Raw genomic sequence first — 16,248 nt, 5'->3', positions numbered from 1 at the left:
GGGTGTCTAGGGGAGGACGGCTAGCGCGGCCGGCGTCCTCCCCGCCACGGCGGGGCGCTCCGTTCAGGGGCGGAGCCTGCTGTGGGCGGGGCGCTTCGTGATGGGCGTCTCCCCGCCTGTGCGCACCCTCCGAGGCGGAGCTGCACCGGGGCGGGGCTTCCCAGTTGACTGACATCGCGCCGCCCAATCGTAGCCCGGCGGGCCCGTCCGCCGCTGCTCCGCGCGGTGGGGCGGGGCCGGGCGGCGAGCGGCGGCCGTACCGCCCAATGGGCCGCGCCTCTAGCGAGCGACGACCAATGGGGTGGCGCGGGGGGCGCTCTCCGCCGCGCCCCCAGTATAAAGGCAGCGGGCGGTGAGGCGGGGGCTGCTCCTCGCGCTCACAAGATGGCGGAGGCGGCGAACTGCATCATGGAGGTGAGCGGGGACCGGGCCCAGGGGATGCTGTAACGGGGCCGAGGGGCGTTTTAATGGGGCCGGGGGGGAGCCCTGGAGGAGTCCTGAGGGGCCTATAGTGGCGGCGGCGGTTGGTTAATGGGGCCGGGGTGGGGGCTGTGAAGGGCCTGTAGTGGGGATGGCGAGGCCTACAATAGGGCCGGGGAGCTCTGAGGGGGCCGCGGTGGGGTTGGGGGGCTTCGGGGGGGCTCCAGAATTAGGCCGCGGGCGGGACTCGTGGAGCCAAGGGGGTCCGTAATGCGCCTGGGGGGGCACATAATGGGGTGAGGGCTCTGTCGTGGGGGTCTAGGGGTCGGTTAATCGGGGGGAGCGGGAGGAGGCGGGCTCTAGGGGGGCCGTAATACTCCGGGGGTCTGGGGATGAGCGGCTCGGGGGCGGGGGGGGGGCGTAATGGTGCTGGGGGTCTATAATGGGTTCCGGGGGAGGGTAATGAGGCTGGGGGGGGGGAGGGCAAGGAGGGGTCCTGACGCGGGGGTGGCCTCACGCGCATGTGGGGGGAGGGGCCACGTGGCGGTGGGGCCACGTGGGGGGCCCGGACACCCCCCCCCCCCCCCCCCCCCGACACCCCCTCCTCGAGGCCCCTCCCCCGCCACGCGGCTCCCGCCACAGTGGGAACAAAAGGGGGGGGGGGGCGATAGGGCAGGGTCTGTCGTGACAGCGGGGACCCTGTTGTGAGGGGCTGAGTTTTGGGGGGGGAGCATGATTGGAGAGGGTCCTGTCGTAATTGGCGGGGGGCAGTGTATTGAGCGGGGCGTGTCGTGATTTGGGAGGTCCTATTGTGACAGAGGCGTGACCCAGACCCGTCGTGGGGTAATGGTGGGGTGGACACAGGAGCTGCTGCCCCCCAAACCTGCCTGTTCCTCTCCCCTGCTGAATGAGCTGCCCCCCACTTTGAGGTCTGGAGCCCCCCTGTAATGGGGTTCTTTCCCCCTCAAATCACCACTTCCCCCCTACAGGCCCCCCAAATAGGTTCCTGTCCCTTCCAAATCCTCAGTGCCCCCCAGACAGGGGTCCTCAGTGCCCTCGAGATTCTCAGAGCCCCCCCAAAATGGGTTCATGAGTCCTCCAAACCCCCTCTGGCCCCCTAAATCAAGGTCCTGAGCCCCCCAAACCATCAATGCCCTCCAGATTGAGGTCTTGAACCCCAAATCCTCACTGCCCCCTAAAAAGGGTTCCTGAGCCCCCCAAACCATCAGTGCCCACCCCAAACCATCACTGCTCCCTAAAATGGGCTCCTAAGCCCCCAAAATCTTCACTGCCACCTGGAATCAGAATCCTTAGACCCCTCCAAGCCTTCAGTGTCCCCTCTAATTTATTCACCGCCACCCCAAAGCCCCTACCAGCCCCCCAACGGGCTCTCCTCCCCCCACCATGGGGGCCCCCCCGGCCTGTTTTGGGGGTCCCCCGGCCTCCCCCGGGGTTGACGTTTCTCCCTTCCTCTCTCCTAGACGTTTGTAGCCACCCTGGCTAACGGGATGAGCCTCCAGACGCCGCTAGAAGATGTAAATATCCTTTAAACCCCCCCAAAAACCACTCCTCCAGGACTCCCCAAAACTTCCAGGGCCCCCCCAAACCCCTGTACACCCATGCACCCCTCCCTTGCAGCCCTGTGTATGTGCGAGCAATAGGACTTGGGGGGGGGATCCCAGGGCTACTGGGGGTGTGTGTCTGATAGGGGTCCCCTCCCTTTTTCCCCTCACCCCCCCCACACCCCTGTGCCCCTCTCCCCCAGGTTTCGTGCCCCCCCGGGGAGAGCAGCACCAAGCCCTCGGCCGAGGAGATGACCTCCAAGGATTACTACTTTGACTCCTACGCCCACTTTGGCATCCATGAGGTACTGGGCACCCTCGCAGAGCACCACAACCGCCCCTGCTCCTGGGCTGAGGGGGGCTGTGGCAAGCCCAGGAGGGGGGGTTGGGAGGTGCCCTTCCACCCACTCTGTGCTCACCGGAGGGGCAGGAGTGGTTTTGTGGGGGGTGCTGTGGGGTCATTAGTGAGTTTGGGGGGGGCTGTGGGGTTGTTAGTCCCCCCAAATTTTCTTGGGGGCCCCTCTCCCCATTTCTTTGGCCTGTCCAGTGATGCTGAAGCAGAAGGTGGTTTGAGCGGGGGACTCGGGACTCTGGGACCTGCTGCTAATCCTGGCTGTCACCCAAGGGATGCTCTAGGGAGATATCATTGGGTGAGGGGTGTCAAGATTTAGGGCCCCAACAAATCTGTACCACTCCCTCATGAGGAGATGCTGAAGGACATGGGAGGCTTGTGTGGGGTGCTAAGGGGGACTGGGGGAGTTTGGGGTTGCAGCCCCCCCCCCAGTGCCCCCCTGGGATATTCTGAAGGATGAGGTGGGTTTAGGGGGTGTGGGAGGGGGTTTGTGACAGCTCAGGGGGTCTCAAGGCAGCTCAGGAGGGGTTTGGGGGGGTCAGGGGTGGTTTTGAGGTGCAGGAGTTGCTGAAGGATGAGGTTGCCTGGGGAGGGACTTTGGGAGGATTAGGGGAGCCCAGGGAGACTCAGGGCAGCTCAGGGGGACTGGGAGGACTTTGGGAAGGTTCGGGGGGAAGCTGGGGTGCAGGTTCCCCCAATCCTCCCCCCATTGCCTCCCCCCCTCCCACCCAGGAGATGCTGAAGGATGAAGTGCGGACGCTGACCTACCGCAACTCCATGTTCCACAACCGGCACCTCTTCAAGGACAAAGTGGTGCTGGATGTCGGCAGCGGCACTGGCATTCTCTGTATGTTTGCTGCCAAAGCTGGTGCCCGCCGCGTCATCGGGGTGAGCCAGGAGGTCCCTAGGAGGGTTGGGGGTCTCCATGTGGTTTGGGGGCCTCTGGCTCATCTTTGTGCCCCCACCCATAGATTGAGTGCTCCAGTATTTCCGATTATGCTGTCAAGATCGTCAAGGCCAATAAGCTGGACCATGGTGAGAGAACTCCTGAGTGCCCCCCCCTGACCCCTAACTGCTCCCCAGATAACCTTGGGACCCCAAACTACTGGCCCTGACCCCTAAATGCCCCCCAGATACCCCTGGGACTTCTAACTGCCCCCTCAGATCCCCTACCTGGCCCCCCAATTTCTTTCTAGTCCCTCTAACTGCCCTGCTTGGTTCCTAACTGCACTTCCAAATAACTGCAGGACCCTTAAGTACCTCCCCTGACCCCCTGAAGTGCCACCCAGTTATACCTTGAGCCCCCTAACTGCCCTCCTGAGACCCTCTGGGTCACATAAGTGCCCCCAAACTGTCCAGTTTCCCTAACTGTTGCTCTGGTTACTCCAGCTGCCCCCCATCAGCCCCCCCAAGCTCTTCCCTCCCTGACTACTCCTTTTCTTACCTGCCCCACAGTGGTCTCTATTATCAAAGGGAAGGTGGAGGAGGTGGAGCTGCCAGTGGAGAAGGTCGACATCATCATCAGCGAGTGGATGGGCTACTGCCTCTTCTACGAGTCCATGCTCAACACAGTCATCTACGCTCGTGACAAGTGGCTGGTCAGTCTGGGGAGGCCCTGGGTTGCCCCCTCCAACCCCCCTCCATGGCCCCCATCCCTCTGCAGCTCCCACAAATCCACCTCATTCCATCCAGTCCAGCATCTGCAGAGTCTGGGGGGAGGCCTGGAGCCACCCAGGAACCTCCTCGATCCCCCAAACCGCCCTGCCTCCCCCCCCAAATCTCCATGTCTATCACCCTCATCCACGTGCACAATGAGTGGCTGCTGAGACCGGGGAGCCCCCTGGAACCCTCCCCAGACCCCACAGACTGCCCTCAGCCCTTCCCAGCCAGATTTTGGGGACACCCAGTCCCTCCCCTGGCTGCGCTGACCCCCACCATGTGTCCCCCAGACACCTGACGGCCTCATCTTCCCTGACCGGGCAACGCTCTATGTGACAGCCATAGAAGACCGGCAGTACAAGGACTACAAGATCCACTGTGAGTAGAGGAACAAGGGGGGTTTGGGGGGGGGTCCAGGGGGAACCTTGTGTGCCCCCCACCCCCCGCCATGGCCATTTTAACCCCCTGCAGGGTGGGAGAACGTCTACGGCTTTGACATGTCCTGCATCAAGGACGTGGCCATCAAGGAGCCCCTTGTCGATGTGGTGGACCCTAAGCAGCTTGTTACCAATGCCTGCCTCATTAAGGTGGGTTTGGGGGGGTCACAGGGACCTCCCCAACCCCTTTGGGAGGGTCACAGGCTGGCTTAGCGCTTTGTTATCCCCAGAGTGGGGTGTGGGGGGCTCCCTGTGGTTCCCCTGGCTGTGGGAGGCAGGTTTGGGGGTTCTGGTGCCCCTCCAGAAAGCCAAGCAGGGAGATTTGGGTGTGCCTCCCGCCCCCCCCCCTCCCCCCACCCCCCAGGAGGAGGCTGTGTGGGACCCGCGCCTGCCACGTGCCCCCCGCCCTGCAGGAGGTGGACATCTACACGGTGAAGGTGGAGGAGCTGACCTTCACGGCACCCTTCTGTCTCCAAGTCAAGCGCAACGACTACGTGCACGCGCTGGTGGCGTACTTCAACATCGAGTTCACGCGCTGCCACAAGCGCACGGGCTTCTCCACCAGTGAGTGGGGGGGGCGGGGCCAGCAGCAGGTTTCTATCGCTAACCCTGCTGCTGCAAGCAAACCAGCTTCACCAGTGGAGCGGGGTGGGGGATCCCCTTGGGGCGGGGCCAGCCGCAGAAGGGGCGGGACCACCAGCAGGGCCCTATCGGGTTCATCTGCTGTGGGCCCGTGTGGAACCAAGGACCTAGGGGGTGTGTCTTAGCCGAAAGGGCGGGGCCAGACGCTCAGTGTCATGGAGGGGTGTTCCTCTTGGAGCAGGGGGTGTGGCCTGTGGGGAGGTGGGGCAGGATCAGGGGCGTGGCCAGCAAAGGGGGTAGTGCCTCAGGGTGGGTGTGGCTAGTGCTGGTGCTAAGCAGGCAGTCCGGTGCTGCCCTGTGGGTTTGGGGGGTCACCGGGGGGGTCTGCTCACCCCAGGGGCCTCCACGTGTGTCCCTGTGGGGTGTCCCCTGACCCCCAGAGGTGTCCCCCCACGGCATCCCTACGGTGTCCACAGGCCCTGAGTCCCCCTACACACACTGGAAGCAGACTGTGTTCTACATGGAGGACTACCTCACCGTCAAGACTGGGGAGGAGATCTTTGGCACCATCACCATGAAGCCCAACGCCAAGAACAACGTGAGCAGGGGGACCTCGGGGATATGGACAGGGCTTTTGGGCATGGGGGAGGGCCTTGGGGACAATGGAGGAACTTTGGAGAGGATCTTTGCAATACTAGGAGGGCCTTGGGGACATTGGGGAGGGCCTTGGGGACAACAGAGGAACATTGGATAGGACCTTGGGGCAACCAGTGATCTTGGGGACAAGGGCAGGGCCTTGGGGACACTGGGGGGAGGCTGGAAGCTCTGGTGGTCTTCACCGTCTCCATGAACCCAGTGCTAAATACAATGTGGGACATTGCAGGGGGTGCCTTGGGGACAGAGGGTGTCCCTTTGGTTTTGGGGGGCCCTCTGAGAGGTGGGGGGACCCCTGACCCCTCTGTTCCTCTGCAGCGTGACCTTGACTTCACCATCGACCTGGACTTCAAGGGGCAGCTCTGCGAGCTCTCCTGCTCCACTGACTACCGCATGCGCTAGGGTGGGGGCCTGGCACCCCCGAAATGGGGAGGGGGCACCCCCACAATGGGACACCCCTCCTCCCATCAAACCAAGGGACCTCCCTCAGCCTGGGGGTGTGTGGTGGCATCCCCATGTCCCTGTGGAGGGCTTCAACACACACATACACACACACACACACACACACACAAATCCAGGGGGGGTTCCCCCAAATCGCCCCCCTGACACTATAGGTGGGGTCCTGTAGCCCTGCCCCCCCCCCTTGTCACTGGGGAGACCCCAGATACCGTTCCTGTTGCCACAGGGGGCTGCCCCAAATTCTTGCCCCTGCTGGGGGAGCAATGTGTGTCCCCCATGAACCCCCATGGCCCTGGGGTGGTCTCCTGCGTCACCTCCCCAGTAAAAAGGGGTCCTGGGGAGGGGGGCTCATGTTAGGGGAAGCCCCCACTTGTCTTTGGGGGTTTCCAAGTGTTGTCCCTCCCTGACTTGGGAGGGGTCCTGTGATTTTGGGGGTGGGGGGCTCTCCCTCTTGGTGGGGGGGCACGGTCCCCAGTGTCCCCTCATGGATCTTCTCAGCTGCCCCCCCCCCCCCCCAATCTTTGGGGGGGGTGGGAGGGTCCCTGTTGCCATCCCATCCCATCCTGTTCCCCGCCCCCAGCCTCCCCCAGCCCTGGGTTCCTTTGGGGGGAGCCAGTTTTGTGGGGCTGTGGCAGGGGGGCCCCTTGTGTCCCATCTTCCCCCCCCCCCCCACTTTCGTAAGTTATGTTTTTATATGGGGCTGTTGCTGAGGAATAAATGCAGCTGAACGGGGCTGGTGTCACACAGGGGGGCCTACTTCCAGGTGGGGGTCCCCAGTGTCATCAGGGAGAGTTCCCTGTTCTGGAGGATGTGTCATGCTTTCACCTGGGGGTCCCGGGGTGGGGTGGGGGGCATGGGGTCAAATGTCCCCTGCTGTTGGTGGTAGCTTCCCACATGTCCCTGAGGGGGATGGGGGAGTGTCATTGCTGTCACCCAGGGGTTCCTAATGTCACTTGGGTGACCGCAGGGTATAATCACCTAAGGTGGTCCGGGGGGGGGGGGTGGGGGGGTGGGGGGCGTGGCCCCACTGTCCCTTGGGGGTTCCATAATGTCACCTTTGGGTCTCGTGTCCTGGGGTGGGGGTGTGTCCCAGCTGTCCCTGGAGTGGCTCAGTATCCTGGGGATACCCCCCCCATCACCTGAGAGTGGTCCAGGTGGTCCCACGTGTCCCTGGAGGGGCTCGGTGTCCCCACAGTGCCCTTGTCACCCGGGGGGTCCCTGTCACAGCTGGGGCAGCTTGTGGGGGTGGGGGAGTTACTCCCCCGCATCTTTATTCCCTGCACAGATGGTGCCCCTGACCCCCAAGTGTCCTTTTGTGTTGTCCCCCGCCACTGGGGGGTCCCAGCATCCCGGGGGGGGTCACAGCTCGTCGTGGGGGCGCTCCAGGTCCTGCCCGTAGTTGGTGGCCTGGCTACCCACGAACATCTGCCAGTTGCCCAGGATCTCAGCCTTGGTCAGCTGGCCATCCTGGGGGAGGGGTGGGTCATGGCCCACCCATCCCCACAGCATCCAGCTGTTGGCACCCAGGCCCTCCCCTCCTCCAACCCTGGGAGGGATTCAGGTGTCCCGGGTATTCCCATCCCCCATCCATAGGGCACCCAGCCTCTCCGCCTCTCCCACAGGGACCTATGGGTGCTCCCCTACCCCGCTCTGGGGGTACCCAGCCTCTCCCCCCTCCGCCAGGGACCTATGGGTGCTTCCCCTACCCCACCCTAGGGGTACCCAGCCTCCCCCCCTCCCCCAGGGACCCATAGGTGCAGGCCCCCGTTTCCTCTACCCGGGGGGGGGGTGTGTGGTGTGTGTGTCACCTTGTCAGCGTCCGAGTGGTGCAGGAGGTGGGCAGCCTCCACCCCTGCCCAGTCAGGGCTGGGGGGCCGCAGCCAGTGCCCCACCTCGGAAGGGTCCAGGCGCCCATCCCCGTCCCGGTCCCGTGCCTGCACAAACTGCACTCGCTCCTCCTGCACCCACTGGGGTTCCGGGGTGCCTGGGGTGCCTGTGTACAGCTCCGCTGCAGGGGGGACCCCAGTCAGGGTGGGCCCGGGCAGCCAGGGACCCAGAGGTGGGGGGACACGTGGGGACCCCAGGGTCTGGGCATCCAGGGACCCAGAGGTTGAGGACCTGGGGGGCCTGCGCCATCCACCACCCCCCAGAGGGACCCAAGGGTGCAGACAGCCAGGAGGTCAGGGCTAAGGCTAATTAAGAACCCAGGTGTCCTGGCCTGGGGTTAATTAGTGACCCAGGGGGTCTGGGCCACCCACCCCTCCTCCCCAGAGAAGGACCTGGGGATCCAGGCTCACCGATGTACTCGTCCACCTGGACGAAGCCATCTCCATCCTTGTCCATGTCCTCCATAGTCTCCTGGAAAACAAGGGGGGGGGGGGGGCGCTATGACTCCCTGACCATTCCTGCCTTAAAAAGGGGGCCCAGGCGTCCAGCTCACCGCCCCCCCCTCTGTGCAGGGGTCCCTGACCGTCACCACGAGGGGCCTCATGTGCTCGAAGTCTTCGGGATGGAGGAACGCAGCAAATTCCGTGCGGTTGGCGCCACCGTCCCCGTCCTTATCAGCTGCCCGGAACCGCCGCTCGTCTCGCGCCAGCAGCTGACGATATGTCTCGGGGTGCTGCGTCCCCTCAAAGTCATCCTCTGTGGGGAGAGGAGGGGTCTTCAGCGAGGGAGCCAGGCATCCAGGAGACCCCCAGAACCTCCCCCAAGTGGACCCACACATCTAGGAGACCCCATAACCCCCCCCCCCCCCCCCCCCCCCCCCCAGGGGATCAGGCAGCTAGGAGACAGCATCCCCCAACCCCCACCCAAGGGACACATGGGCACTCTCTGAGGGGACCCAGGCATCTGGGAGACCCCCCCCCCATGCCCCCACCCAGGGGACTCAGGCATCCAGCCCCACCCCCCCCTCCCCCCGGGTGGTACTTCGTCCCCCCCGCCTCACCGGGGTGTCCATAGGCCTCTCGCCGATATTCGTCCCATGTCACGATGCCGTCACTGTCACGGTCGTAGCGCTGCCAGCCCCGGCGCAGACTCTCCTCCCGTGCCCGCCGCTGCGTCCGCTCGATCCAGCCCCGCAGCTCCTCTGTTGTCACCGCGCCATCCCCGTCCCCATCGATCAGACCCACAAGCAGCCTGGGGGGGGGAAGGGGGGGTTCAGGAGCCCCCAAACCCCACCCAACGTGATATAGCCCAAAATGGGCACAGAGTGCCCCAAAACTGACCTTAAATGGCAAAAATGGGCCCAAGACTGGCCTTAATTGCCCCCCATGTTGGCCCCTATGGGTGGGCTGTGTCAGGGGAGGTTTGGGTCTGGGGGCACCTGGGTTCCTCAGGGTCCCCCGGGTATCTGGGTACTCGGGTGAGGGGCACTGGGCGGGCCCTGGGTGCTCCCAGACTTCTGGGTCCGGGAATAGTGGGGGTCCTGGGTCCCCCCCCTGCCGCCCACAGGCCACCTGGCTCTCCTCCAACCCCCTAAATGCCTGGATCAGGGGACAGTGGGGGGTCCCCCCCAGCCCCCCTACCCCAGGCGGCGCTGGCTCTCAGATGGCGAGAGCTGGTCGAAGGTTCGAGCCTCCTCTGGCCCCAGAAAAGCCTCGTGGTCGTAGGCGAAGCCATCCGCGTGGTCATGGTGGGCTCCCCCCAGGTCCCGGGGCAGCCCCCGCTCGGGGGGGTGGGAGCCCCCCACCAGCCACAGCGCTGCCAGGCACAGCCACCCCCCCCGCAGCATCCTGGGGGCACGGGAGGGTCAGCGGCCCGCGATGGCCCCAAACCGACCAGAAATGGCCCCAAACCGACCCACAGCAGCTGGGCCCAGCCCCCCACCACACAGCTGCCTCTCGGAGCCCTCCAAACCCCTCAGAACCCCTCCACAACCCCCCCAGCTCTCTAGGACTCGAACCAGCCCCCTACCCAGCCCCTCAGCACCGCCCCCTCCCAAATGCCTCGGAGATCCCAGCACCCCCCCAAAAGCCTCCAAGCCCCCGTCTGGACCCACCCACCCCTCGCAGACCCCCCGCACGCCGCCAAGCCCCTCGGAGACCTCCCCGGAACCCCTCAGGACTCCCCCAGCCCCAACTCCTCCATGACCGTCCTGGACCCCCCCACCTCGCCCCGGCCCGTCTGGGGGGTCCTGCAGCTCCCGCGCACCGAGCCTTGCCCCCTCGCCGCCCTACCGACCAATCAGAGGCCGCCCTGCCCACGTGGGGACAGCCGGCTACGCGCGGGTTGGCTGCTGCCCGCCACGTTGCTGCAGGGGGAAGTTCTTGTGTCCGAAAACGGAGTTTCTAACCCCAAAAGAAGGCGGGGACGTGCTGACGATGCTGGGCTGTACTGCGTGTCGGACTGTAGCATGCTGTGCCTATACTGGGCCGTACTGGTGTGTACTGGAACATACGAGGCTGAAGAGACTTGTACTTGGCTATACTGGGCTATACTGGACTGTAGTGGGAGCCGGACTGTAGCATGCTGTGCCTATACTGGGCCGTACTGGTGTGTACTGGAACGTACGAGGCTGAAGAGACTGGTGCTGGGCCAGAGTGGGCTATACTGGGCTTTACTGGGGACCGGAACGTAGGAGGCTGTGCCTATACTGGGCCAGAGTGGCGTGTACAGGAATGTACGATGCTGAAGAGACTTGTGCTGGGCTATACTGGGCTATACTGGCCTGTAGTGGGTGCTGGAGTGTAGCAGGCTGTGCCTATACTGGGCTGGAGTGGTGTGTACTGGAACGTACGAGGATGAAGAGACTGGTGCTGGGCCAGATTTAGCTATACTGGGTGCCGGAATGTAGCAGGCTATGCCTATACTGGGCCAGACTAGTGTATACTGGAACATATGAGTATGAAGAGACTTGTACATGGCTATACTGAGATGTATTAGACGAAGGACTGCAGCAGGCTGTGCCTATACTGGGCTGCACTGGTGTGTACTGGAACGTACGAGGCTGAAGATACTTGTGCTTGGCCAGAATGGGCTATACTGGGCCATACTGGGGGCCTGACTGTAGCAGGCTTTGCCTATACTGGGCCAGACTGGTGTCTACTGGAACGTACGAGTCTGAAGAGACTTGTGCTGGGCCAGAGTGGGCTATACTGGGCTGTATTGGGTGCCGGAACGTAGCAGGCTGTGCCTATACTGGGCCAGACTGGTGTATACTGGAACATATAAATCTGAAGAGACTCGTGCGGGGCTATAGTGGGCTGTACTGGGGGACACACTATAGCAGGCTTTGCCTATACTGGGCCAGACTGGTGTCTACTGGAATGTACGAGGCTGAAGAGACTTGTGCTGGGACAGAGTGGGCTATACTGGGGACCGGAATATAGCAGGCTGTGCCTATACTGGGCCGGAGAGGTGTGTACTGGAACATACTAGGATGAAGAGACTTGTGCTGGGACAGAATGGGCTATACTGGGGACCGGACTATTAGCAGGCGGTGCCTCTACTGGGCCAGACTGGTGTGTACAGGAACGTATGAGGCTGAAGAGACTTGTGCTGGGCCAGAGTGGGCTATACTGGGCTGTACTGGGTGCCGGAATGTAGCAGGCTTTGCCTATACTGGGCCAGACTGGTGTATACTGGAACATATGAGTCTGAAGAGACTTCTGTGGGGCTGTAGTGGGCTGTACTGGGTGCTGGACTGTAGCAGGCTGTGCCTATACTGGGCCGGACTGGTTTTGCTAGAACGTACAAGGCTGAAGAGAGTTGTGCTGGGCCAAAGTGGGCTATACTGGGCTGTACTGGGTGCCTGACTGCAGCAGGCTGTGCCTATACGGTGTCACACAGGTGTGTACTTGAACGTACGAGGCTGAAGAGACTTGTGCTGGGCCAGAGTGGGCTATACTGGGCTATACTGGGGACCGGACTATAGCAGGCTGTGCCTATACTGGGCCAGAGTGGTGTGTACTGGAACGTACGAGGCTGAAGAGACTTGTGCTGGGCCAGAGTGGGCTATACTGGGCTTTACAGGGGACCGGACTGCAGCAGGGTATGCATATACTGGACCATACTGGTGTGTACTGGAACGTACAAGGCTGAAAAGACTTGTGCTGAGCCAGAGTGGGCTCTTGGACACCCAGGCATGCGCGTGCTGGCCTGTAGTAGCCCCGCTCTCTGGTGTCTCTTTATTGGAAGGAGACGGTGTGCACAGTGGCTGCAGAGAGCAGGGCGGCAGGGAACTTTGCACAGAGGCTGCGAGGCCATGCTCGCTTTTGTCCTGTGAGCTGTTAACAGGCAGAGCTGGGAGCCAGGCGCCGCTTGCCTGCCACGGGGCCTGCCCACCCTGATGGCGCAAGCAGGGCATTGCACTGGGCTCTGTCGGGGTGTGCGATCCCCAGCTTCTGCCTCCACTCCTGCTGGAACCCCTCCTATTGTCTCCCCTCCCCCCCCCCCCCACCCACCCCACCCCCCCGACACCCACACGCCCAGCACCCGCAACCGGGCGCTCTGTGACATCAGCCCCACGTCCAAGGGAACCCCAGGCAACGGGAATCCTGCGGGCAGGTACGACGGCGGCCGTCTGGTGGCGACAAGCCCTCGTCCTTGCAACTGCCACATGTCGCTGGCAGCGATGGATTTTCTGCACGTCCTCATTGTCCTGCTGGCCGTGTGCTGTCCTGTGCACGGCACGTGGGACAGCTGTGGGTAAGTGGCCCCAGGCTCTGGGAGGGAGCTTGGGCAACCCTTGTGGGCTTCACTGGAGGGGGCCTGCTTGTCCCCCACGGCCACCCCACAGGTTCTGAAGGCCGTCTGGGAGGCTCAGCTCCTTGCCAGCTCCCAGGCTGCCGGCATCAACTGGTCCACGGGCTGAAGCAGAAAGCGGGGCGAGGGGAGCGGGGCGCACGGCCCTCACGGGTTTGCTCGGCCCCTTCTGGCCATTGCCGTGTGGGGAGGGAAGACGGCTGGCCTTCAGCCGCAACGGCGCAAGCCATCCAGCAGCACAGTAAGGAGTTTCTGGTTACAGAGGGAGCTGCGGTCTTTCGGCCCATGGCTTTGCACTACGGCATGTCGCGCGTCGTGGGGTGGCACAGATGCCCAGCCAGGGGCCTGGCCCTGGATCGTCAGCATCCAGGCTCTCTTGGAAGGAGGCACGGCGCACATCTGCGGGGGCTCCCTCATCAGCCCACAGTGGGTCCTCACCGCAGCCCACTGCTTCATCGAGGTCAGGTAAGGAGGACCAGGGGTCGGGGCTAGCCCCACAACACTAGCAGGTGCCCTGAGCGCAGGAGCACGTGCTTACTGCCATCCCGTTGCCCTGCAGTATACGCCCAGTGCCTGGGCACTCCCGGAGCCCCGCCGAGAGGCTTGCTCAGGAGAAGGCTGGGCTCGCGTGCCACTGCTTCCCAGCAGCCTCCAGCCGGACACTGCTTGAGCCCAAGGCACGCCAGGGCAGTCGCAGCCTCCCTAGCGCTGCTTGCCTCTCTCCCTTGTCAAGCAGAAGGCAGGGCAAAGTGCCAGGCTGCTGCAGCATGTGGCTGCGCTCCCTCTGAGCCCTCTCTCCATCTGCCTTGCAGGTACATCACCGCCTTGCGCGTGGTGCTCGGTGCCACCCAGCTGACTCAGCTGGGCCCTGAGGCTCAGGTGCGCAACGTCAGGCAGCTGCTGGTTCACCAGCACTACTGGAATGTCACGCAGAGGAATGACATTGCCTTGCTGGAACTGGACCAGCCAGTCCAGTGCAACAGCTACGTACAGCTTGCCTGTGTGCCCGACGCCTCGCTGAGAGTCTCAGAGCTGACCGCCTGCTACGTCAGTGGCTGGGGTGCCAGGAATGCAAGAGGTGAGTTGCCAAAACTTAGTGGGCGGCGCGAGTGCAAGCTTGGCCAGCTTGGGGAGGCAGGGTTGCGCTTCCTGATGGCAGAGGCGAAAGCCAGAGTCAGGCTGTGGGGACGTATGCCTCTTAAGGAGATGGGCCTGAGCCATTTCCCCAGAGCAAGGCAGAAAGGAAAGAGCGGTCCAACGCCTCTCCGCATGCAAAGCCAAGCCCCGGGATAAGCCTTCATCCCGCCAGACAGGGGGAGGAGAACTGGCAGTGAGCTGCTGGGTGTTCATTCCTTTCTGTGCTCTTCACAGCTGGAGCATCGGCCTACGCGCTGCAGGAGGCCCAGGTCCACCTCATTGATGCCAGGGTCTGTAACAGCAGCGGGTGGTACAGAGGGGCCATCCACACCCACAACATCTGTGCTGGCTATCCGCAGGGCGGCATCGACACCTGCCAGGTAGGAGTGTGCTACAAGCCAAGCCCCGGCAGCACAGGCAGCCCCGCCACAACCGCCCAAACGTGTGCCGTCACTCACGGCCTTTTGCTGGCCACTCACACTCCCATGGCTGGGTCCCCACCGATGAGGGCCTTAGCCCGCCCTTCCCCAGGGAAGGCCCTTGCCCAGGGCCTGCCCGCCTTGTCGCAGAGGCCTGACACTCTGCCTGGAAGGCCCAGCCGGTGCCCTCGGCAGCCCAGAGCTCCACCATCCCAAGCCTGACACAGCCGTCTGCCTACACCTGCAGCATCACCGTGCCGCAGGGAGAGCGAGCCCTGCCTTACAAGCCCACCGCCCCCTGCCAGGCAAGCTTCTACAGAGCTTGCCCGGCCACTCCGTACAGCTCTGGCAGGTGCTGTGAGAGAGAAGGAGCCCGCCACCGGGCTGACGCTGGCCACCAACAACCCCTTCATCCTCTCTCCTGCGCTGCAGGGGGACAGCGGTGGGCCTCTCGTGTGCCAAGACAAGCACGCGGACTACTTCTGGCTTGTTGGCGTGACCAGCTGGGGGACGGGCTGTGCGAGAGCAAGGAAGCCCGGCGTCTACACCTCCACCCAGCACTTCTACGACTGGATCCTGGCGCAGATGGGCCTGCGCCCAGCAGTAACGACTACTGCAAGGCCACAGCCGGTCTTCACCTACACCCCCGTCCAGAGGCCAAGGCCAAGGCCAAGGCCAACAGAAGCGGGCAGGTTTACACCCTGCCCGTTTCCAGTCCAGAAGCTGCTGGACTTCTTTACTCGGCTGCAGGAGCTCCTGCAGTACCTAAGGGGGAAACAGCTTGGAGCAGCATGATGAAGAGGGTCCAGGGCAGGCTGCAGCGCACCACCACCGCTTCCCGCTGGGGCAATGCCTGCTGAAGCAAAGGCAACCTCCGTGTCAAAGGCCTGCTCTGTCCTGCCCGCGCTCCTCACAAGGGCAGAATGAAGCTGGCTGACTTCTCGCAATAAAGTGTTTCTGTCTGCACGGCTAACCACGCGCCAGTCCACTTCAGTCTCCTGTGCAAGGCAAGGACTTCCACGCCCGGCACCTGCCGAAGGAGGCGGGCTGCCACGTCGGGCACAAAGGGTCACTGCAAAGGGCTGAAGCTCTGCCCGCTCTGAGAAGCATGAGGATAGAGTGGAAGAAGGGAAGGCAGGTCATCGCAGGGCTCGGGGCCTTGGGGGTGGCACCTGGAAGCAGAGAATGCCTCAGGCCGGCTCCTGGTGGGAACCCCGGGTGCTTCTGGACGAGGCGCAAGCAAACTTGAAAGTGGACTCTCACGGCCAGCTGGGGGTCAGGGCAGATCCACGAGCTTGGGCCTTTGCTTATGCCGCGGAGTTCCTGGGCTTCCCCAGGCTGCTCTGCTTTCACAGCTGCGCCATGTTGCCAAGCCCAAGCCTACAGCTGCCGTGGCTGGAGGGAGCGCCAGTAGCTTTGAGCGGGGAGCAAAGCAGCTGCTGCTGCTTGGCTGTCCCCCGCTCCCTGGTCACCTACTGGCTGTAGCGTCGGGGCTCGCGTATGACTGCCTGCAGGCTCTGCCTGGTCCTGTGCCAGGCTCTTCTTCAGGTTTGTGGCTGCACAGGTGACCTTGGCCCTGCTGCTTCCCACAGCATGCCCTCTGGCCGCTCCGTCCCCTCGGGTTTCTCCACACAGGACCCCTGTTGCGGAGCCAGCAGACCCCCTTCTGCCCACAACTGACCACGCTCAGCCTGAGAGCTCCGCGGCGCCTTCGGCTTGGGGACACCTCTGACTATCGCAGTGCTGGGGGAGCAAACTGTGTGTAGGGGATGTTACCAAGCCTGCTAGGAGTGCAGGGGAGTGGACCTTGCGCTCTGTGCTACGAGGTACGCCTGAGGCCTCTTGACAGAAAGCCGGACTTG

The 16,248-nt window shown here is 63.4% G+C and overlaps 3 protein-coding genes across 5 annotated transcripts; 2 read left to right on the top strand and 1 right to left on the bottom strand.

Annotated features, from left to right (window-relative positions):
- The first annotated feature begins 311 nt into the window (after positions 1 to 311).
- PRMT1 (protein arginine methyltransferase 1) lies at positions 312 to 6,857 on the top strand. Of its 3 annotated transcripts, none has more exons than XM_040594142.1 (11): positions 336 to 414; positions 1,902 to 1,955; positions 2,186 to 2,287; positions 3,067 to 3,222; positions 3,306 to 3,369; positions 3,790 to 3,932; positions 4,284 to 4,371; positions 4,465 to 4,580; positions 4,844 to 4,994; positions 5,489 to 5,610; positions 5,985 to 6,857. In XM_040594142.1, exons 1-11 carry the CDS (start codon positions 385 to 387, stop codon positions 6,066 to 6,068), a joined length of 1,110 nt encoding a protein of 369 aa, XP_040450076.1. In that variant the 5' UTR covers positions 336 to 384; the 3' UTR covers positions 6,069 to 6,857. The 3 variants fall into 3 exon arrangements, with proteins under 3 accessions (XP_040450077.1, XP_040450076.1, XP_040450078.1); XM_040594144.1 differs by lacking the exon at positions 336 to 414 and adding an exon at positions 1,275 to 1,349; XM_040594143.1 differs by lacking the exon at positions 1,902 to 1,955 and having other exon boundaries at positions 312 to 414.
- Positions 6,858 to 7,366: 509 nt separating this feature from the next.
- Positions 7,367 to 10,306, bottom strand: LOC121088292 (reticulocalbin-3-like). The gene is made up of 7 exons (XM_040594146.1): positions 10,236 to 10,306; positions 9,653 to 9,859; positions 9,073 to 9,263; positions 8,596 to 8,768; positions 8,423 to 8,483; positions 7,934 to 8,133; positions 7,367 to 7,592 (listed from the first exon to the last, which is right to left on the bottom strand). Exons 2-7 carry the CDS (start codon positions 9,856 to 9,858, stop codon positions 7,485 to 7,487), a joined length of 939 nt encoding a protein of 312 aa, XP_040450080.1. The 5' UTR covers position 9,859; positions 10,236 to 10,306; the 3' UTR covers positions 7,367 to 7,484.
- A 2,108-nt stretch (positions 10,307 to 12,414) lies between these two features.
- On the top strand, positions 12,415 to 15,480 carry LOC121089380 (acrosin-like). The gene is made up of 5 exons (XM_040596583.1): positions 12,415 to 12,769; positions 13,022 to 13,295; positions 13,643 to 13,908; positions 14,202 to 14,347; positions 14,819 to 15,480. Exons 1-5 carry the CDS (start codon positions 12,415 to 12,417, stop codon positions 15,179 to 15,181), a joined length of 1,404 nt encoding a protein of 467 aa, XP_040452517.1. The 3' UTR covers positions 15,182 to 15,480.
- Positions 15,481 to 16,248: the final 768 nt, after the last annotated feature.

Source organism: Falco naumanni, chromosome 5 (genome assembly GCF_017639655.2).
Source record: "Falco naumanni isolate bFalNau1 chromosome 5, bFalNau1.pat, whole genome shotgun sequence".
In the NCBI taxonomy this organism is placed as follows: domain Eukaryota; kingdom Metazoa; phylum Chordata; class Aves; order Falconiformes; family Falconidae; genus Falco; species Falco naumanni.
The sequence above is the reverse complement of the archived record's forward strand: the minus strand, read 5'-3'. Positions and strand labels throughout refer to the sequence as shown.

Excerpts from the sequence above, each read along its gene's own strand:
- PRMT1 (XM_040594142.1), top strand. The coding sequence starts at position 385 with ATGGCGGAGGCGGCGAACTGCATCATGGAG. Across the intron at positions 4,581-4,843 it reads CCAATGCCTGCCTCATTAAG|GAGGTGGACATCTACACGGT; the intron begins GTGGGTTTGGGG and ends CCCGCCCTGCAG. Across the intron at positions 5,611-5,984 it reads AGCCCAACGCCAAGAACAAC|CGTGACCTTGACTTCACCAT; the intron begins GTGAGCAGGGGG and ends GTTCCTCTGCAG.
- LOC121088292 (XM_040594146.1), bottom strand. The coding sequence starts at position 9,858 with ATGCTGCGGGGGGGGTGGCTGTGCCTGGCAGCGCTGTGGCTGGTGGGG. Across the intron at positions 8,769-9,072 it reads AGAGGCCTATGGACACCCCG|AGGATGACTTTGAGGGGACG; the intron begins GTGAGGCGGGGG and ends CTCTCCCCACAG. Across the intron at positions 7,593-7,933 it reads ACCACTCGGACGCTGACAAG|GATGGCCAGCTGACCAAGGC; the intron begins GTGACACACACA and ends CCCCTCCCCCAG.
- LOC121089380 (XM_040596583.1), top strand. The coding sequence starts at position 12,415 with ATGGCGCAAGCAGGGCATTGCACTGGGCTCTGTCGGGGTGTGCGATCC. Across the intron at positions 13,296-13,642 it reads CACTGCTTCATCGAGGTCAG|GTACATCACCGCCTTGCGCG; the intron begins GTAAGGAGGACC and ends TCTGCCTTGCAG. Across the intron at positions 14,348-14,818 it reads GCGGCATCGACACCTGCCAG|GGGGACAGCGGTGGGCCTCT; the intron begins GTAGGAGTGTGC and ends CCTGCGCTGCAG.